The 20,997-nt window shown below is 49.8% G+C and overlaps 2 protein-coding genes across 10 annotated transcripts in view; one reads left to right on the plus strand and one right to left on the minus strand.

Moving 5' to 3' along the window:
* TPX2 (TPX2 microtubule nucleation factor) lies at window positions 1-14,750 on the minus strand. Of its 7 annotated transcripts, none has more exons than XM_072349972.1 (18): window positions 14,648-14,750; window positions 9,477-9,623; window positions 9,099-9,224; window positions 8,817-8,931; window positions 8,150-8,281; window positions 7,575-7,625; window positions 7,329-7,451; window positions 7,114-7,247; window positions 6,628-6,785; window positions 6,046-6,217; window positions 5,781-5,919; window positions 5,041-5,257; window positions 4,726-4,824; window positions 3,894-4,070; window positions 3,604-3,750; window positions 2,930-3,041; window positions 2,090-2,277; window positions 7-1,699 (listed from the first exon to the last, which is right to left on the minus strand). In XM_072349972.1, exons 2-18 carry the CDS (start codon window positions 9,577-9,579, stop codon window positions 1,589-1,591), a joined length of 2,304 nt encoding a protein of 767 aa, XP_072206073.1. In that variant the 5' UTR covers window positions 9,580-9,623; window positions 14,648-14,750; the 3' UTR covers window positions 7-1,588. The 7 variants fall into 7 exon arrangements, with proteins under 7 accessions (XP_072206075.1, XP_072206073.1, XP_072206072.1 ...); XM_072349971.1 differs by lacking the exon at window positions 14,648-14,750 and adding an exon at window positions 13,712-13,846; XM_072349973.1 differs by lacking the exon at window positions 14,648-14,750 and adding an exon at window positions 13,173-13,304 and having other exon boundaries at window positions 2,090-2,256.
* The window catches only part of BCL2L1 (BCL2 like 1), a 17,902-nt gene continuing 10,927 nt past the window's right edge, over window positions 14,023-20,997 (plus strand). Inside the window, exons 1-2 of one of the 3 annotated variants that reach the window (XM_072349979.1) lie at window positions 14,023-14,161; window positions 16,121-16,782. In XM_072349979.1, coding sequence (XP_072206080.1) covers window positions 16,231-16,782 — 552 coding nt within the window. In that variant the 5' untranslated portion in view covers window positions 14,023-14,161; window positions 16,121-16,230. Of the gene's footprint in view, window positions 14,162-15,768; window positions 15,926-16,120; window positions 16,783-20,997 lie in introns of those variants that run through there. The other 2 variants (XM_072349980.1, XM_072349978.1) reach the window with 2 other exon arrangements.

Raw genomic sequence — 20,997 nt, forward strand, 5'->3', positions numbered from 1 at the left:
CCAGGAAGAGGTAATGTCTTTTATTAGCCCCAGTGATATAGTTGGAAAAAACTGACAAGCTGTTGGGCATACGAACCCTTTCTCAAGTCCGAAGCAGAAGCCATGTAAGGCCGTCACGGAAGCGCAGTTGCTCCATCATTCATGGATTGATGTCTGCTGCAGCTCACAGCCTCGTTATCCTGCTTGCCTCTACATTCTTCCACAGCTCATCAGCATTCAGGTTTCCCTCTGCCTTGCCACGAATATTTACAGCTCCAGCAGCCCACACGCTGCCTGCTTCACAGGAACTGGCACTGGAGACTGGAAGAGTTTCTTGGTGGCACATTTTAAGTCCCAATTTCTCTGTCTGGCAGCTCAGATGGAACAGCTCCACTGCGACAGCAAGAAGCTTATGGCACAAGGAGAAATGTCTGCACACCTTTGGTCAGGTAGATCCATGCAGGTCTGGGCATTTTCAGGAAGATCTGATGAAGAGAACACTTAACACGTTCCTCTTGCTCCTACAGACCACGTGGCAACGTCATTCACCCCCACAAACAAACTCTTCTCACGTCCCTCAGTCACTTTCTAACTGCACAGTACTTAACAGAACACAGACCCACATCCAAATGACAATCTCCAGGTAGGGTGAAGGTTCAGCTTTCAGTTTAGCTCTCATATGATTTCCTGCCCCATCATCTCTCAAGAGAAAGGAAAAGCCTCCAGTCTTACATGCCTTGAACGCCTATCATGATGCTAAGGGATCATTCTCAGCAAACCTTAATCTGGATTTGATCATCTCTTTACAATGCTGGAATTTTTGTCCTCGAGCACCTGAGACCATTTGGTCTATATTTAGCTCTGCAGGCCGTGCTACACTGGCCAGGAGACAATGCATCTTTAGCCAACATAGCTGAGCTGGCACAAGCCAGGGAGGCAGCAAAACAGCAAGAGTCATTTGCCAGTTAACTGGTTCCCCAAATAGAACTTCAGCTACAAAACAGCAGGTTTAATGCTCTGAAACACACAGAACTACCTTAAAGCAAGACAAGACAAATATCAGCATTCAACTAAACATCAAGACAGACCTACAACACGCCGGCTTGTGGAAGTCTTGTATTATTCAACACAACTCAAACTTAACATATTGTAAAAGCCTAAGAGACGACAAACTGAAATCAATACTTCGGTGTACAAAGACAAGGCAGCTCTCCCAAACATGCACATCCCTGCTGGTTCAGTGTCCCTTCAGAAAAGCTCTCTTGCAGGAATGAGACTGAGCCTGCTAGCAAGAGACAGCGGTCAGATTATCATTTTTTTTTATTTAGTTAAAGTACACAATGTTCATATACAATATAAAAACCTGGTTTAGTCCTTGGAGACTAAGATGTCTAGATATAAAAAATGAGGCCACAGAGACCGTATGGCTCTCAGTATGCCGTGCCACTGCCACCTGCCTCAAATAGAGTTAAACCACTCAATAAACGATAACGGAGCCAAGTATAGGTGTTGAGACTGAGGGGAACCACATACATAAAGCTGCTCCTTCTCTGCATGTCAAGGGTGCAGAGCAGGATATGCTCTCCTCCTCCTATCGCATGGATGCATGTTAGCATCGGAATCTGTCCGAGAAGTTTGGAGATTTTGGCATAGTCAGTGGCTGTTCACTGGGTTTCACTTCTACGCTGCGGTATCGGCGTATTGGGTTTGCCTTGTGAACCTGGAAAAACCAACATCAATGTGAAGAAAGCGGTCGCATTTATAACAAAGCTGAAACATGCAGGCCAGATGTCAGTGGGATGCAGGCAGACACCTGTCTGCAGGATCACCACACTGCCTTGGTCACTGGAGTGAGCCACAAGGAACACACAAGACACCAAGGCTGGGGCTTTCACTAGGATTATTCCACTCCACACACGTACAGCTCCAGAAGCCATCAGTTATCTCAGCCACCTTTCTTATTTTTAGTTTCAATGACCAGCTGGGACATAGTGAGGGGTCAGTTTGTGACAGAGAAACTTGAAAATGCAGTCTTAAAGCATCTCAACATCGACATTAGCTCATTTAGTACGTTCACACATTCCTTTGGGCTTAGAATGAGCTCACTTACCAGTTCTTGCCTTAGCTTAGCAATTTCTTCCTTTTCACGTTCCTCTTCTTGCTGTCTGACCTGTTCTTGAATCTTCTCTCTTCTGGCTTCTAGGTTTGCCAATCGTTTTTCAAATTCCTGTCGTTCTTTAGCTCTTTTTTCTGTTGCCAGCTCAAAGCTTTCAGGAACTACAGAACCAGAAAGGCTCTCTAAGTTTAGAAATAGAGGGAATAACATTGGTGCAAAGGCAGTCCAGGTAAAGCAGAGCAGTACTAATATCAAAAAGAAGCCTCCCTCTGTGGAGTGCTTCGTACTGTGAGGGCAGTTAGTAGACACCACTGGGGTTCCAGGGAAAAGCTTACGGTTAAACATGAGTAGTACTAATGCAGACGTTAGCCATGCCACAGGTGTTCTCATAGGAGGGAGCAAACACAACTGTTAGTACAAACAAGTTTCTGACTCCCGTACCCTATGAAGTTTCTAGCTCCACATAAACTAAACTGTAGATGCATTCATCTCATTACGGATGGGAAGAAAAGACTGACAGCTGCTGCAGAAATGCCATCTGTCTCTACAGGGAGCTCCTTGCATACTATTTACCCTTATCCCAAGCTAGCATACACATCAATCATCCGCCAATTGTAGCATAGCTGTTAAATACAGCTGCCGTGTTAGTGTGGGCCAGGGGGGCAGCAAGGAGGAAACTCCCCCTCTCCCTAGGGAGGCAAGCTGTTAGGGAATTAGTTAAGTGCACAGCACTATTGGCCGCACCGATGAAGAATGAGGCATCAGCCAGCTTAAGCATCATTTCATTGCATCAGTTCTGAGTTACCAACCAAGCCTATGTAGCAAGTACTCTACCTGATAACACCTTATTTTCCTTTTTAGGTACAAAAGGCTCCTGGTACATCACTACATTGGGACGAGCTTTAAAGCATGCTGCCTCCTTCTGCTTTTTCAAGTCTTCTTTAAGCTGCGTGAGAAGAGAGCCCATCAAGTGCCAGGAATAACAAAAACACCATCTTTCCCCCACACAGAATCCAGAACTGCAGACACTGGAAAAGCCAGGTCGACTTCAGATTGGATCACTTGCACAGAAAACATGATTAAAGCCAAGAAGATGCATCACTTGTTGCCTGCCAGTTACTTTTGGAATTAAAAAAAAAACAACTTGAACAGTTTCAGATCACAGACCAGGATAATCTTCAAGTTTCCACTGCAAACTTGACATGAGAAAAGCAATATATTACTCACATGTCAATAAATCCTTCAGCACAGAGATGGTCAAAGGGATTCAGCAGCACATAGTTGCTGCTTAGCAAATACCCCACAGCTGTTCATGCAGTCATGGTAAGTCCCATCACCCACTGTAACGGGTGAAAGAAACCCAAATCACCAGTCCCTTCCTCATAGCACAAGTCTCATGCCAAGTACAGAACAACCCATTAAACTTAGATCCTGATCTCAGATGCTGAAGTTAAGCTCAACTCCAACTACTTTAAGCCTGTTCATGTCTGTTATCTTTGTTATCCTACCTGCTGCTTCCAGCTCTGTTGCTTGGCAGCTCCTCGTTCATCAATCTGTAGATTGAATGGCTCAGGCTGAGTTGGGTTTTTGACCTTCTTTTCTGGCAGCTTCACATGGTCAAAATAAGGTAGAGGTAGCGCCTTGAATTTTGGCACCTGAAAGAAATAGCTTGAAATGTTCCTTGCCCTTTCTGCAAATGCCTGAAGCTTTGGACGCTTAACAGCCAAAAGCAAGAAGCAAGTCCTGCAACAACCTTTTTACTCATGGGGTGGAATACAAGATAATTTTTAGCTCTTACCTCTTCCTTCTGCAATTCTTCTATTTTTTTCTCTTTTTGCATTAGCCGCTCTTTGTCACGGGAATCAAAAGAGAAGGGGCAAACTTCCACATGCCTCTGTTCTGGCATTTTAGGTTTGAAAGGCACTCCGTAGTGTGGCATAGGGTTAGCTTTGATCACAGGGGCAGCCTCCTTTTCCTAAAGGGATGGTAGTGTTAGCATCTGACACACAGCACTTTGCAGAAAGACTACAACTCAGGCCCCAAATTCCCTGTTGTAAGGCTCAGAATAACATCAAGAAAACACTTCTGATACTACTGGAAAACAAAAAACCAAGTAACACCAATTTACAAGCATCGTGAACCACAGGCATGGCTGGACAATATTTGATGCCTCATTTGGTTCTTAATCTCACTCTGGGCACATAATTGGAACCATCTCCTTCAGTAATTGGAGTGAGACAGTGACTAAGCTGCAAGGGAAGTTCAAGTGCAATATCTGTCCTTCTCAATCAAGTTGAGAAGGCCAATATCCTTTGTGCTCTAGAAGTGTAAGCAGTTTACTTTCCTCATTTGTAGAGGCAATGCATCAAACAGCCTAAACAGTGCCCTCATGTTTTAAAAATTATTCTGTTCTTCTGTAAGACAATCCATTCCCTGTAAAATGAGCAGCAGTAACTAAATCTTTAGCAAAGAATGGCACTAAAAGAGGTGCCCGCTGGGGGACTGTCTAGCAGGAGGAAAAGAGCTAGCCAAACCAGAGCATCACACCAATGAGCAAATGTATGACAGGATGGCTGAGGCAGCCACCACAGTGGGAGAGGAAAGCTTGACAACAGCACATCCACAATCACCTTTTCTTCATTTTTGCTAGTCGTTCGGGTTCTGCATTTCAAGGCAAAGACTGGAGACTTGGGAACAGTAACAGGAAGCACTTTCTTCTCTGGAACACCCTGTTCAAGAAAGACAGTCAACTCCAATCAACAAAAAAATGTCACAGATAAGTAGTCTGACATCTTGCACGTATCACACCATGCATTAATTGCTGTTCTTACTTAATGATAGGCATCACTTACTGAAGACAACCAAATATACAAAGAAACACAGCTAAGGACACTTGAAAGCTAGTTGTCACCTCAGTCATAATTCCTGGTTATTGCTAAACTTACCACAACATCCTCCAGGATTTTAGTTGGACAAGGCCTGGAATGGAATGTGAAGTGCTCTTCTTCCTGCTGTTTTTTATTTTCACGGTCCTGAATCCTCTTCTCTATTTCCAACTCAAAGCCAATTGGCTGTGTGAGTTCCTTCACAGGGGGTTTCTTGGGCAGGATTGGCCCACCCTCCAAAATCTTGTGATTGAGCTCTCGTGCCTTAAATTTGTGCCTACACAGGAATGACAGATAGTCACCTACACATCATATGAGGAAATACACAGCTTCTAGCAAATGGCTTTTCATGGCATAAGTCAGCAATATTTGGGTATGTCAGCAGTTGTGCCACACGTATACATTGCTTTGTGTGCAGCTTTAGTTAGCAACTCCTTTGCATTTTGAAAAAGCAAGATTTCAAGGACCACTGGATGGATTGCATTCTTAGAAATCCAAAACTTAGTTTACAGGGGAGCTTTCAGCTGCATGCAGATCATACTGGTTTTGCTTTATTAATCACAAACTGAATTCAACAATCATCTCTTTTTGAAGACTATCTCCTTCAAAATAAGTTGGCTGCTTTAACATCCTTACATTCACTACCATAGGATTGTGCATGACACCCAGAAAAAGCAGAAACGTTGTTTTATGCTACTCATTCTCTTACAGATATACACATAAAAAGGGGTCTTAAGACATAGTACTTTGTTCCAGAGACAAGCAGTTCTCTCTGAGGATCAGAACCAGTCTTTACTTACTGCTGAATTTTCTCAATTTCCTCTGCTTCTAACTCTGCTGCACTCTTGCAGGCAACAGGTCTGAAGCGGTGCTTCGTTTTAAGCACTGGTGTTTTAGGGTTGGTAAGTCGAGCTTTCACTGGTTTTGCTGGAGCTGGGCCTAAAACACAAGTAACAGAGCTGAGCAGTTAATGGCAAGGCCTGCAACAGAGAGACTGCTTGCCCAGCAGAGTAAGCAGAGCATCTCTGTGCAGCTTCCTGGCTGTACATGTATAGGTTTATTTACCTTCATCAGATTTCCTGCTTCTCAAATGGTAACGAGAGGGAGTGCGTTTCTGGAACGCTTCAACCTGCTCAGCAAGGGACACATACTCTGATGAGGTATCTTCGAGTTTCCTTTTGCTTCCCGTGGACAGATTGAAGGGTTTGGGCACAGTGGGTCCCTTTGGCATTCGCATCTGGAGACAAAAACAAATGGCACTTAATGACTGCAGTCTAACAGAAAGATATTGTGAATCAGAGAGCGAAGGAAGCTTCCATTCCTTCCCCTTATTTAAAAAGAGGACAACACAATATTGCACAAATCTCTGAGCATGCATGCTAGTCACATCAATAAACTGTACAAGGTAGAAGACTGAAGCACAACATATAGCAGCTCACGGATCTAACATGAAAGGTTCAGCTTTTCAAAAGCATTCTTGCGCAGTGCAAGGCATGCAGTAAGCTAACAGTTACGTATGCACAACTCTCACCTCTCAAGAATTTACCAGCTGAGAGATACCAGCAACACGTGTTGCAAAAGCACAACAAAGAAAAAAGTGGGGTGCAGAACTAGTCAGCTGAGTGCTGGCAATACTCAGGTTCTTACTGGAGAAGGAGGATGCTTTCTCAGTACTGCTGCAAAATCCACTTCCTTGTACTCCTTCTCAGGCTGGTTTTCCGCATGTTGTTTAATTCTATTCTCTGTGCAGAAATGGAAGTCAACTGGCTTCGTTACTTGACCAATAGTTCTCTTCACAGGTTGGCCTAAGGAAGAAGAGCGTGTAAGGACAGGAAACCTTTTGGGGTGCGATCAGAGGAAGAATTTTTTGGGGGGGAAGGGTAAAAAAAAAGAAAACATTTCTAATAGTTTTTGCAGTTTTTAAAGAACTCATCCATTACCCTTCAAACATCACAAAATAAAACCTTGTTTCCGAGAAGCTTAGGGGCAAATTTACATTAAAAGCCACCTAAACCATAACATGTAGCACAAAGTCTGGAATGTTTGCTTTCCAAAATACACTTGCACAGCTTCATGCAGCACTCTCCTAACGAGCCCAGAACAGGCTCAGCTTGCAATTTAGCTGGAGCTCACCTGCTCCAGCAATAGCTGCCTTCAGGGACTCCTCATTCTTCCTTCGTAGCTCCATGACCTCCCGCTGCAGCTGCTGCATCTTTTCCAGCTCCTGCTCCTCTGTACTCTTCAGCTTGCCAGCAGTATTGGTCCTCCTGCAGAAGCACATCAAAGACTGAGATCATACATCAATTGTCATCAGCAAAGACAAGCTTCAGCCACAGAAAATGACATACTTTAGCATTGTTGGCGTGGAGGGCATGGTCAGTTTGTTTTTCCCTCTTGCTGGGGACACATCAGGATGATGCAAAAGCTCTTTCTTCGGGGATGCATCTGTCAGCTTCTCCTTGCTGCTAGAACTGAAGTAACAAGTTGTTAGGGCAAATCACTGACTACTGTGCTCTAAATAAAAGATCACATGCAGCTCTCACCACATAACATCCCAACACCTGGTGAGTTAAGGTATGCCAGATGGGCCTTACCTCACCATGGGCCCAGGTACAGATTGTCTAGTTTTCCCTGGTACACTATGGCTGTAGAAGGGAAGATTATTTACTGAGTTTTGGAACTTAAGCTTTTCCTTCTGAGGAGGTAAACATACTGTAGTTCATCTAACTACGACTGTTGCAAAATTGGCTTTGGAAAAAAAAGTTGCATGGCCCCAAGTTTATCAGTAAGTACCATCTTAGCAGCTAAGCAAACCTGAGAAATATTCTAGCTGTGACTCTTCCAACACTTATTGGTGACCTCCTGTCAGACAAGTTAAGCCAAATTTCAGTTAGCTGACAGATACTAAGTAATAAAAAGCTTCAGAAATCCAAGTTTATTTCATTCACACCCCCACTTGCAAACAGAGCACTGCATTCATGTCTTACAGACATTTCTTCTCATCTACAAAACCACTATCTGAAAATCATGTTTTGGTCTCCTGTCCTTAATCTCCAGAACAGCTCTCTGTGAGAACCTAAGAACCCTTTCAGCCAAGTGGAAATGCTTTCAAAGGGAAATAGTTTCAATCCCCTTCTTAACCCCAAACAGAAGAACTCTGATGACGTACAGTCTCATTTTTTTCAGGGGTGGAGCCTCTTCCCTGTTAGCCAATGTAGCATCACTCTTCTCCACTTTGACTCGAGCTGGCTGCTTGTGCTGCTGTGCTTTTCTTTGCTTTGTAGCTGGTCTTCTACCCGCTCTACAGTGGAACAGAAAGTACAGGTTAGCTTTCCCATGGTGACCAAGAAGACACATGATCAGTACAACACCATGTCAGTGCATTACCAACTCTCATATGCTGTGTGCTTAATATAACAAGCCAAATGCAGCATAAATGACTTAAGTTTTACAATCCATAAATGTAATATTCTTTGGTGTATGCAAGTATACAGAACCCCTTGATTCATACCAAAAAGTTCTGCCCAGCTCAGGCAGATATAAACAAAGAAACTTTATAAGTCACCTCAGTTTCAGATATCCTCACATTCCAGAAGCTCCCAGTGCCATAGAGTCTCATTTGACAAGTATGAGAGACACTGCATTACATTTCCACCCCTAGAGATTACTCCTCCAGCTTAGCAAGCAGATCAGCTATCCCAAAACACAATCTTTGAGCTGGAGAGCATTAGTCCCTCAGGACAACCCTGAAACAGCTAGAACTGCAAACACAGAGTAAGGACCTGCTTAATCACACTGCTATCAATCTTCACACAAACTAAGTACTGATATTTCACCTTTGAGGGGCCTCATCAGGAGCACTAGCCCTCCATGTTGTCAGGGGTCCAACAGTACTCTGAGGAACCACATCAGTCTCTGCTACTTCTGCTTCATCCTTTCCACAGCTTTCACCTGAGAACAGCGACAAAGATCAACTTAGATATCTATCTATACACGCACACACACACACACACAATGGAGTGAAGATGGTCCCAAAATAGCTAGACTGAGGCTTTTTCATTCCCATACTGAAAAATAGGGGAAATTTATCAACCCCCCCCCATCCTGTGCCAACTTACTCTTTGTTATTCCTTGTGATGTGGCAGAAGGAAGAATGAGAGCAGGTTTTGAAAATGCAGGACTGCTCTGCAAGAAATTTGCCAGATTTTCTACAGGAGAGATATTCTCCTGGTTGGCTTGTTGGTCTGTGAAAAAAGGAAAGACTTTCACTATACACACTACACTTGAAGTTCATAGCAATACCTCTGAATAGCATTATGATGTTAACAAGTCACAGTTCATGAACAAATTTTGAATAAAAATAAAACAGAAAAATCCTAGTTTGATGAATAATGCAGTCAACAATACGACTCATCCGCTGGCACAGAAGCCAAACAAGCATCGCAGCAAGCCCTCACCCAAAGAGAAAACAGATCAAGGAGTTGGAAACAACTTACCAAACCAGGAGTCTGCATTGTGTACATCATCATCGTTTAAAGTTGCAAAGTTGATGTAGGGGTTTGGGACATCGAAGGAATAGCGAGATCCTGAGCGAGACATCTTCACACTGTCCTCGGGAGTCCTGCACCTGCACTTCTACAACCCTTCAGACAAGAAGCGGTCACCTGTTACACCAGACCCCAGCACAGGTGTCTGTTCCTGCATTGTTTTACAGTCAGATACTAGAGGTGTCCTTGGTACATTTTCCCATCTTGTAATTCACAGCCTTAGGACAGGAGGGCTCATAAGCAGCACAGGTTTAAAAACATCAAGACCAAGCTGCAAAAACTTTCTTTGTACCTGTCAGGGCTAGAAATGAATTTCCACAAGGAAGTAAAGCACAAAGGTTTTTCAGACAGTGACCAATTTGCTCTTTCCTCCATCAGAACACATGGCAAAGGGACTTCTTACGGTTACCAGATACCGATAATCAAATGTCAGAAGAGCCTGACAACGAGGTGGATTCCAGAATACAGCAAAGCTCTGCCTTTCTCCCTCTGAAACGCTACAAGCAAGAACTAATAACACAAAGAAGCTCCAATGCTAAGAATATTGATTTCCAAACCAGAAGAGAGTTCTGCAAAGTACTGCCATAGAGCAATAGGCAGGAAGAAGTCAGAACTGGGTTGCTGGCAAGTCCCACAGAACTCTGCTGAGAGGCTGGCCAGGCTATAAACAAACCAAGTAGTAGGAGAGTGTCAAGATCAGTCCCTGCAGTTAATTAGGAGAGCAATGACAGCAGGAGGAGTCCTTATGTCAACAAGTGTTATTAAACGCAAGGCAACAGGAATAAAGACAGCAACCAAGTCATAAATCTGCAAATTGGAACAACACCACCTTTCTGCAAAGGCCTTTTTTTAACTGATTTTATAACGTCTCAGTGAGCCACAAGGAACAGCCCTGGAGGATATGTTATAAAACACTCCCGAAGGAAATTCCCCGAACATTGCTTTTGGAGCCCAACCAACTCTAAAGCAAAATATTCATGTTCCACATGTCCAAGCAGAGCCCGCATAGCTCCCCCTAGGCAATAAGCTGCAGAAACAGGAGCTGAAGAGTAAATTAAGGCAGCATCTGGGAGGTATCGCTGCTTCCTCTAACCCACAGCCCTACACCTTCTGAAGGAGCTGCACCAAGAAGCCTGCAGTGCCCCGGCACAGCTATTGTAAGGGTAAGAATGCCATCAAAGAAGCAACACCTCCACAACTGAAGATGTCAAGGTAAGATCCAAAGAAGGGAAATGGAAGAATCTGAGCCAAAACCAACTGTAATCGAGCTCAAGCCATGGCTGGAATTGAATGCTTTCCTACCACCCTTAATCAAGATAGGGTTTCTGTCAACACTACCCACTTTTTTAAAAATCAAATGCGTCATCTGCATTCTCCCCTCACCCTCTGGTCATTCTACCAAGCTGGAGCTGCAGGGATCGTGTTTCACAGCTACTTGTTTCCACTGCTCACTGCTGCAGGGCTGCAACACCTCCCACAAGCCAAATTTTTACCAGTTTTTTGCTGCATGAAGCCCATATTCTTCCACAGCTCAAGCAATGCGGGATTGCCTCATCACTGAGCCCTTTTCCTTCCCTATCCCAGTCCGAACTGAATCATCAGCCATGAAAACAAGAGTGCACCAATACCGCAGTTTCATACTCCAAAGTCTCTTGCACGGGAGGAAAAGTTATTCTGAACTCTGAAGAGCCTGTGCTTCAGTCAGGTGAACTCACAGCATCCTCCTCACAACTCCCTGCACACCCCCCAGGTCTGAGGATGAGGAATTGCCATTACAGGGTGGCTCACAGCACAGTCTGTGCCTGGTTCATACCACCCTACCTCAAGAACAGCAGCACAAAGTGAGGCTCCAGTCCCCTTGCTTTCAAGAACAGCCCAAATTCACTTGGTAAAAGTGACTGCATAACTCAAATCTTAGTTCTCTTGCACTGTCCTGACTGACGTAAATAAGCTACACATAGACATGACCCCATACAGCTTCTGTGCAGAGCAGCAAAGCCATCTCTGAGATGAAGACCACAGGCTTCTATACACATCAGGTTTCTTTTGAGTAACTACACTTCAGCACGTTCCAAAAGAGTGCCTCGGCCTGGTTTGGATTAGTTGGCTTTGATAAAGGATTAAGCTAAATTGGAACAAGCATTCCTATCCCAGAATAAGCCTGATCCAACAGCAAGTGCAATGGGTGTTTTAGAATAACTTCACACCTCGCTCTAATCCAAATTAGCTTTAAAACGCTGACGTGGTTCCATCACAGATGTGCTCCGTGTCTTTATCTCATTGCAGTTGTGAATTCCTTGCCAGAAACGTTTTGGCTGGATGAGGCCAGAGAGGAGCAACTCGGGTGACACCTGCACAGCACTAGCTGCAGTACAGCACTAAGCATGTGCTAAGGGGATGCTTCAGCTACACAGCTGTGATCTAACCACAAGAGCCCCCCCTGTTTGGAGGGGTTCAGCACTGAGAGAAGGAGGGTGCAGGAAAAAATCTCTTCTTTCCTGCTGTCTTGTTCTCTGGGCCATTTGGAACACCACCATAAAACAGTTCACCACTAGAGCTTCATAAGCTCCAGATGTTTCTTCCTCTTAGATCCTACTAGGTTTGGAAAGACAAAAAGAACCCAACGCAGTACCAACATGTGAAAAGGACACCCTGAATAGCACCAGCAGCCAAACAGATTCAATGCATTCAAAGGGGAGTAAGCAGAAGAAGCCCCCTCAGGGCTGAGACCACCACACAGCACTTTGCTGCAGTGATTCCAGTGCCTTTTGCCATCCAACTCAATGCTGACTGCCATTTAACCACAGAACGCTGCACTAAAAGGGCAACTCCTTTAATTCAGCCTGGCAGCTTCTTCATTCTCCTAAAGGACAAACAGCTCCCCATGCTGTCGCATAGGATTGATAACCCAAAGTTCCCAGCTGCTTTTCACTGTCTAATATATAAAGAGGAGGGAGGAGAACAAGCCTTTCTGCAGCACAACCGGCACTGAACTCACCACCCTATAACCACAGCACAGAGCAGCATTAGCACCCATCATGTAACGCTGGTATGGAAGCAGAGAGCCCGGCTGGAGGCAGGAGGAGCCACATCCATCACCCCGAGGGGAACGAGGTGCCAGCAGCCCTTGCCCTTAAGCTGCCCCCTTTCCAACAGCCCAAAATAGAGCCCGGACACCTCACGCTCCCTAAATGAGGTCTAAGAGGAATGGAGATGGCACGGCCTAAGAATAGCCGCTCAAGGAACCAAGTGTTATTTTTAGGCAGGTAACCTCTGCTTATTATTAGATAAACTGACATTCAAACAACAAAGAACACAGAATAACGAGAGCAGACGGGACAGCACCGCCCTCAGGGACACCAACGGCCTGTCCTGATCCTTGCTTTTCTCAGCGAGGCCTCAATAGAGAAGCAGCAAAGCCCGTTCCTTTCCCCCATTAAGAAGCGGGTTTCTCCGCCTTTCCCCTATGGAGCCGTTCCTGCAGGCCGGGGCCTACTCCCAATAAGCGGACCAAGGGGCCCAAAGGAGAAGAGCGACCCGGGACGCCGTAACCGAGATACACTCAGGCAGCGGGGATAACGTGAGGAGGGGCAGCGGGCAGCCCCGGTTGCCGCCGATCCCCGGTAACCCCTCCGCTCAACTCACCTCAGCGCCGCAGCCGCCGAGCGCGGGGCTTCTGCCCGCCGCCGTTAGAGGATTTCAAACGGGACTCGTGTTGTCCGAATGGACCAATCAACGCTCAGCGCACGCCCCCGCTGTGTGCTGATTGGACGGGCTGCCCAGAGGCTAAAGAACCCGGATGAGCACTCCCGCCCCTCCCCCGGAGGCTGACGGGAAATGTAGGATCCGGACGCAGAGGAAACGCCAGCCTCAACGTCAGAAACAAACCGCAACTCCCAGAATGCACAGGGAGGGAAGGGCTTGGCCAATCAGATGAGACGGGGCTCTGAAACAGCCTATCAGCTGTTGGGGGGCGGGTCTCCCAGACAGGGCCGGTTCCGCACACGGCGCCCATGTCTGCCCTCTGCCGAGGCTGCCAGGAAGGCTCCCACCGCCCAGCCCCCCACGGCCCGAAGAAGTCAAGACCCCGCTCCAACCCCCCACACCGCCCTCCACGGCCATTCATTCATAGCAGCCCATCCATCCCTGTGTCACATCAACCTCAGGCCTCGGCTTCACCTCACCTCCGCGGGCACAGCACGGAGTGCTGCGGGGACACAACGTGCGGGCACAGGAGGAGCGATGCGGGCACAGGAGGAGCGATGCGGCCGAGAGCTGCCAGCAGAGAAGAGGCGGCAGCCGCCAGGAGGCGCCCTGCCCCAACCGTCCTCGGCGTCGTTGCGCTTGCGCACTGGCACGGCCGCCCAACGCACTCTCGCCCCGCCGTTTTCGCGCATGCGCACCGCACCTCAGGCAGGCGGCGCTGCACGCATGCGCGCTGCCCCCTCCCGCCCTCCCGCACCCCCCGGCTCGGCCCAGGAGCGCGGCGGCCGCTCGGTGGTGATGCGGCAGGACGCCGGGGACTGCTGAGAGGGCCGAGGGCCGCCGGGGCTCCCGGCCGTGCCCTGCGTCGTTGCCGGTTGCGCCCGCGGAGCGGGGTCGGTAACGGCCCGGACCCTCCACCGACCGCTGAGGTGAGGGGCGGAGCGGGGCAGGCCGTGAGCGACGCGCGGTTCCGCCAATGAAAACAGGCCGTTCGCTGGCTCCGCCCTCGCGGAGCTCTCGTGGCGCGTGATTGGCTGATGGCGAGGGGCGGGCCGCGTGCCCTGTGGCGGCCCTCGTGTGCGGGCCCCGTGCGGGCCGCCCCGCCTCTCCGCGCGTGTGGACGGCGGCCGCGAGGGGCCGGGGCGGCGCTGGGACCGGGCCGACACTCCCGCAGCCCCCCCGTGTCCGTGTCCGCTGCCCCCGCGGGTACCGGAGTCACTGCCCTGAGGACGCCGGGCTGCGGGCAGGCTGCGTGCCGAGCACCTCCCCTTAGGAGTCTTTGTTCACCCGCCGTGGGGGTGCAGCAGCCCGGGCGCTCCATCCTACCGCCAGCAGTTCAGTGCTTCATGCACTGCATTGCATTGCACTGCATTACATTGCACTGCATTGCACTGCCCTGCGGCCCTTGCCCTTACCTGTGACCCAGTCCTGCACCGCACTCTGACTCACTGACAGGCTTTGGCACGAACAGGAGGTTACAGCGAAACGCCATTTGCACAGCACATCAATTACTCAGAGCTTAACGCCATCGCTGCGAGCAGAGGAGCGGCCCCTGCTTCCTTCATAGATCCTACGCTTCATTGTCTGCCTTTCGGAGCAGGAAAAACTAAATTCGGTTCTGCTGGAAGCCCTCCACAACCGTGGGACCTCCCAGGCTGCTGGGGTTGGCAGGGCTGGGGGCACCAGGGGGGCACGGAGCCTTGGCACTGAACGGGAGGGAGGGCAGGAGGGGTGGAGTGGGATGAGAGCACCGTGGGAGGGCTGGGAGTTGCCTCCTCTCAGCGTCAAATTACTTGAATCCAACACTCTCAGCCAGAAGCCGGAGTGAGCTGCTATTTCCCAGCCCAGAGCTTTTTCTCTGCCCTATTTCTCAGGGGAGGGGGGGATGTGGGTGAGTATAGAACAACGACTCTGTGCTTTGTGCAGCCCTGCCTGCCCACCCTTATGGCTCTTCGGGAGGAGCAGCCCCCCTCCGTGCTCTCCTTGCAGACCCCAGGGTGGGATGCAGGCTGGCAAGGGATGCATTGCATGAAGGGTGCTGGGGTGCATGCAGGGACGGCAGTGCCTCGTGGGGAGGAGGGGCAGCAGGGGCTGCGAAGAGGAAACAGCATTCAAACGACTGCAGGGGCCACAGTTTAAATAACGTTACAAACGCCGTTTATTTTCACAGCAGCGATGGTTTCATCTGTGTGTAGTTGCTGGAAGTCTTTAGTTAAAGCTTCTCCTGGGGCTGTTTCTGTTCCTACCTTATTTCCAGCCATGCTCCTCTTACCGTGACAGCTCAGTGCTGCACCGAGCCCTGCGATTCCCTTCTCCCTCTGCGGTCGCGGGGAGAAACCTCCAAAGGAGACCCCCGCACCTCTTACCTGCTGCTTTTAAAGGGCACTCGGAGCCTTTCTCCCTCCCATTTCCCCACGCTGGGGGCCGTTCCGAGGGGCACGGGGCCGGGGTTAGCCACCGGGGATGGGAACGGGAAGCGGAGCCTGCAGCCCCGGCTCGGACACCGGCGGTCCCGTTGGGCAATGCCGGCGGGGGGCGCGGCCGGGCCCTTTAACGGGAGGGGCCGGGCGGGGGCGGTGCTGCCTCCGCCTCCGTGGCTCTCCGGGACTGACGGAGCGGAGCGGGGCCGGGCCGCCCGCAGCACCCGCAGCTCTCAGCCTCCGCCCGGTGAGCCCCGGCTCTGCCTGAGCCCGGTGAGCCCCGGGGCTGCGGGAGGGCTGAGGGTGACCCCGAAGGGGGGGATCCTTGTTCCGTGTGCGGCGTCGGTTCCCAGAGAAGCTGGGTGATGAGCTCAGTGTAACGTTAAGCTATTGATGTGCACGGCGCAGCAAGCTGTCGTGTTAACCGTTTCCTTGCCTCTCTTTTCCTCTCTGTCTGTCTGTGCAAAGGTCGGATGTGTTCGCCGGTCGTGAGGGAGCGCGGAGCCAGGAGCTGCTAAGTGTGCTTATCTGCTCGTGCACTGGACCATGGACTCATTGAGGGCGTTGCAGGTGTGAAAATGTCCAGCAGTAACCGGGAGTTAGTGATTGACTTTGTTTCCTACAAGCTCTCGCAGAAGGGGCACTGCTGGAGCGAGCTGGAGGAAGAGGATGAGAACAGGACTGACACTGCAGCAGAGGCAGAGATGGACGGTGTCCTCAACGGGAGCCCATCCTGGCACCCGCCTGCCGGCCACGTAGTGAATGGAGCCACCGTGCACCGGAGCAGCCTGGAAGTTCATGGAATCGTTGGAGCATCTGACGTGAGGCAGGCGCTGAGAGAAGCAGGGGATGAGTTTGAGCTGAGGTACCGGAGGGCTTTCAGCGACCTCACCTCCCAGCTCCACATCACCCCTGGCACGGCGTACCAGAGCTTTGAGCAGGTAGTGAATGAACTCTTCCACGATGGTGTGAACTGGGGGCGCATTGTGGCTTTCTTCTCCTTCGGAGGGGCTTTGTGCGTGGAGAGCGTGGACAAGGAGATGCGGGTACTGGTGGGACGCATTGTGTCTTGGATGACCACGTACTTGACCGACCATCTAGATCCCTGGATCCAGGAGAATGGCGGCTGGGTAAGAACTGCTCTCCCATAGGGATGGCTCCCTGCATCCTAGTTCAAGGCCAGCAGCGATGCTGGCCAGATCAAGCTGCCTGCAGTGATTGTGCTTGTGCTCGGTCTAGACCTTGCAGGGCAAGAAATTGGTATGTGGCCCTTCCCTCTGCGTTCTTAATGCTCTGCTGCAAGAGGGTCAGTCCGCTGCGTTGAAACAAAGAGTTAATGTTCTGATTTGTCCTCCTGCATCCCTTTTTCTCCTCCTTCTCCCTGGCTGTTACATAAGAGACCCATTTTCCAAGAGCCTGTGGAAATGTAATGTCAACCAAGCTTGTTCTTCAAATGGGAGCCCTTGCTCTTGGGCATGTTCCTCATGTCATTTAACAGCAGGGAGTGGAGCTTCCTCCTCTCTGTGCTCAGCAGTGTTCCAGCCTGGCCCTGTGATCTGGTGGGGTAACAGCTACTTCTTCATTCTAGAGATGGGACGATGTCTGCCTCTGCCATCGCAGTGCAGTGAATCCTGCAGCCTCTCTCTGTGGGTGGGCTGCTGGGAGCAGCCCCTCACAGCACGGTGCGGAGCAGCTCCGTGCCAGGGAGCTGCTGTGTCTTCAGCTGCTCCTTGCTTGGCTTGGAGCTGTATTCCCAGCCTCCCTGAGCAGCACACTGAGTGCTTTCAGTGGTTAGGTATTAACATGAATAAGCATTTCTTCAGGAAGCATTCTTTAAATGCTTGGTCTGTCTGTGCAGGACGGCATGGGATTGCCAGCGGGAGGTATATAGCCTGCAGATGTTTGAGTTTTTCTCTTTGCTTCTACTTCTGCATCTTAGTGATTCCCTGCTGATGTAACCTTTACTGGTGCCCACTGGAAGGAGTTCATGCTATCAATCCTTTGGCATTTAAACAGTGGGGTACTGCCTCCTTTGCATGCATGCTGTGGCCTTTTAGCCTTATACATCCCAAGCTCCCAGCAGCCCACCACAGGGCCGCAGGGCAGGATCCTGAAGGCCAGCTCTACACCTTCCTGGCAGCTGGGACACACTGGACCCCTCGGGGCCCCTCAGCCCCTTATGCTGGGCTGGCAGCACCAGGACCATGGGGAGTAGGTGCACCCAGGGAGGGAGCGGTGCACCCAGCGTGCAGGAATTCCTGGAATGTGGCCGCCCTGGGGCACTGCCTGGGTGGGGCTGCTCTGAAGCTTGGTTTCGATTAATAACCTGGGATCTGCTGGCTATTTTGGCTGGCTTTGTCTAGCCCATTAGCTCTCTCATCGCGCAGATAACACTGGCCAAATGCTGAGTTCCTAACCTCCCCCCCCCCACCCCCCTTCCCTTCTGCCTTTGGCTTTTAAAGCCACAGATTAGTCTTGGAATTGAGTGATCAAATTGAGGTTTCCAAGCTAGTGTGGCTGTTGCTGTTAGTGACGGATTGGGTTGTATCCTGGAGACCTAGGCGATAATGCAATCTGATTTTTTGTAAATGAACTCTCTGGGGGATTTAGATTAAATCACTGGTGGAAAATCACTGGTCTCTGCTTGTAGGGAATGAAATACCTCCTCCCTCTCTTCCCCACCCCCAGTCCACTATCACAGTTAAGACTCTTCAATTTTTTTGTGCGTCTGTCTCTAAATTCGTTGTTTGTAGCAAATATTTGTTCAAATAGATTGCAGAAGGGCCAGGACTGCCCTATCTGACCCACCCACCCGCTCTGCCTTTGAAGATCTCTGTTAGCCTGCTCCTCTCCCAGGGGAGCAGCCTTGCTCTCTCCTCCCAACCTTGACTGGGGTTCCTGACCTTGCTGTTGTGTGTGAAACAGAGCTGGGTGCTGCGTGGGGGCCGTAGCAAGGGGATCCAACCCAGCAGCCTTCAAAAAGCAATCTTATAAGCTCCCCTCAAGTATTGGAAAGCCACAGTGAGATCTCCCCGGAGCCTTCTTCAGGCTGAGCACCCCCAGCTCCCTCAGCCTTTCATCATCAGATGCTGTGCAGTGGTGCTAGGGCCACAGGGGCTCCTGAGTGCCTGCAGGGTGGTGCATCCATGGGGATGCTCCCTGGGCCCTAATGTGACTCCTGCTACAGGGAGCAAACTGCCCAGGGCAGAGCAGCCCCTCTTCTGCTGCCCTGTTTGCTGCAGGTCTGCTCCCAGCTTTCCCAAGAGGTGCAGTGGGTAAATACCAGGGTGGGGGATCAGCTGAGCAGAGGAGAGCAGAGGATGGCAGTGGGGGTGCAGGTTCACCTTCAGAGAGGACTGCTCAGGCTGCTGAGTGCTGGACTATAACCATTTTCTGGGCAGAAAGTAACAATAAATCTTGCTGTGTGATACCAACGTGGGTAGATTTTGTCATGTTTACTGGCCCTGCTTTGGCTTCTCCATCATTCCACAATCTGCTACTAGGAAAACAAACACACAAGAAGAACTTTAGGGGATTTTAATAGCCAATCCTGAGCTGAAGAGAACTGCTTCCTCTGTGACCCATCAAAACCAACCAGCGTGTGTTCTGGAAGTAGATGCTTTGACCAGGACTGAATCCCCCTGGCTGTGAACTTTAAACAGTGAGGCCAGTGGTGATCAGTGGCATCAGTGGGGTGTGGAGAAATGTGGTGAGAGGTCAGACACAGGAGGAGGAAACGCAAGGTGAATGAAAAAGTGCCTGACATGCAGAGATGCATTGGCCAACTCCATGATGTGTTAAGAGGAAGGGAGCTGAGCAGTGACAATGGTGGGTGTATTGGTTATTAACATACAGATGGTAACAAATGTACAGAAGGTATAAGTAAATATAAGTAAAGGAAAACTCACCAATGGTGGTGCCTTGGCTGAAGAAGCTGGGGCAGTCCTCCCTGGTGAGCGATCTCCAAGAGATGCTGCTTCAGTGGGAGTCAGCCCTTAAATGAGGTCTCCAGGGAGCACAGCTCCATCACTCTCACCTGTGCTCCCATAGCTGACCCCATACTTGCCTCAGCTGATTAATCAGAGGTTCAGGCTGTGATTACCAATCTCCCATACAGTGGGTGACTGTGTTTCCTTTGAGGTTCAATATATGGATCTGGGCCTACATCCAGTGTCATGAGGAGCCTGGGGGTAGGTCTGTGGACAGAGAGGCAAGGACAAGATACGTGGTGGAGGCCAGGGCTGAAAGCACGCAGGGTCTCTGTTATCAGTCTGTAATGTCTGACAGTCCAGGCTGGTCTGGAGCGGACTGTTCCCTGTGAGTCCCAGGCTATCAGTGCACTGTAGCCATCAGGGTTCCATGTGCTGAGATAGACACGTTGTGCTGCTCTGCAGTTGGACTGGAAGCTTATGGTTCTCTTTGGGGAAAACCCTTGGAAGATGTCAGAGTAGCAAACTCATTTTCTATTTTCTCTCTTTTTTTTTTTTCTTGAATGGTAGGAAATGACTCAGAGCGTGTCATATGACAGATTGCAGCTGGGATTTCATCCTGTGCTCTTGCTCCAACCTTCTCAATGGTTTCAGATTGAGAGCTAGGCTCCCATTCAGCTCTTCAGAAATGCTGTTTGGCTTCGTGCTGCTTGCCCGGGTAAACTGCACACATTTTCCCCCTGCACCCAGTGATGCTGGCTGCCCCATTCTGCTGCTGTGCCGCGAGATATTTGGGGGAGCAGCATGAGGTGTGCATGGCACGTGTAGAGGGGCCCAGCTGCATGTCGTGCTCTGTGGGGAATGCAGCCACCTCTGGGAGAGCACTGCTTTCCATAGTTCTGCTGTTTTGACACTGCCTGAATGAATGACTCTTAGTACACAAGGTTTTGGGATGCCCAGGCACTGCTGATCTTGTTTGAGCTCTCAGCTCAGCTCTGTGCATTGGCAGAGCTGGCTGCAGGATGTGACCAAGCAATAACCAAGGATACTCTCTGCTTTGCCTTCAGTGATTGTTCTGTGCTCTGGGACCCATTGCAGCTGAGGTGATGATCCCACTGTCACCTGCTTGGGGTGAAGAAGTGCTGTCCCCAGCCAAGTCCCTGCTATCCCTCACCAGTACCAGGTGCTGCTGAGGCAGGATGGCAGCACACCTCAGGTAGCTGGATCTGGAGCTCTGGGCTCTGCAGCACTGGCAGCTCCTCCAGCTGGCTGGGAACTGGGGAGTCTTTTCTGCAGTGCTCTCCAGGAAATGCCATTGGAATGACTTCCACTGCCGCTTCCTGCCCGGCCACAGCAGCATTCCTGCCGCTAGACCGTGAAAGATGCAAAGACGTGCTTCCAGAGCTCTGCTTTTCA

The sequence above is a fragment of the Excalfactoria chinensis genome, chromosome 15 (assembly GCF_039878825.1).
Source record: "Excalfactoria chinensis isolate bCotChi1 chromosome 15, bCotChi1.hap2, whole genome shotgun sequence".
NCBI lineage: Eukaryota > Metazoa > Chordata > Aves > Galliformes > Phasianidae > Excalfactoria > Excalfactoria chinensis.

Bases quoted from the DNA above. Each gene is read 5' to 3' on its own strand.
- TPX2 (XM_072349972.1), bottom strand. From the start codon at position 9,579: ATGTCTCGCTCAGGATCTCGCTATTCCTTCGATGTCCCAAACCCCTAC. The intron at 6,218-6,627 runs GTAAGAACCTGA...TTTTGTCTCCAG, and splicing joins GAAAGCATCCTCCTTCTCCA to ATGCGAATGCCAAAGGGACC. The intron at 2,278-2,929 runs GTAGAGTACTTG...TTCTAAACTTAG, and splicing joins GGAAAATAAGGTGTTATCAG to AGAGCCTTTCTGGTTCTGTA.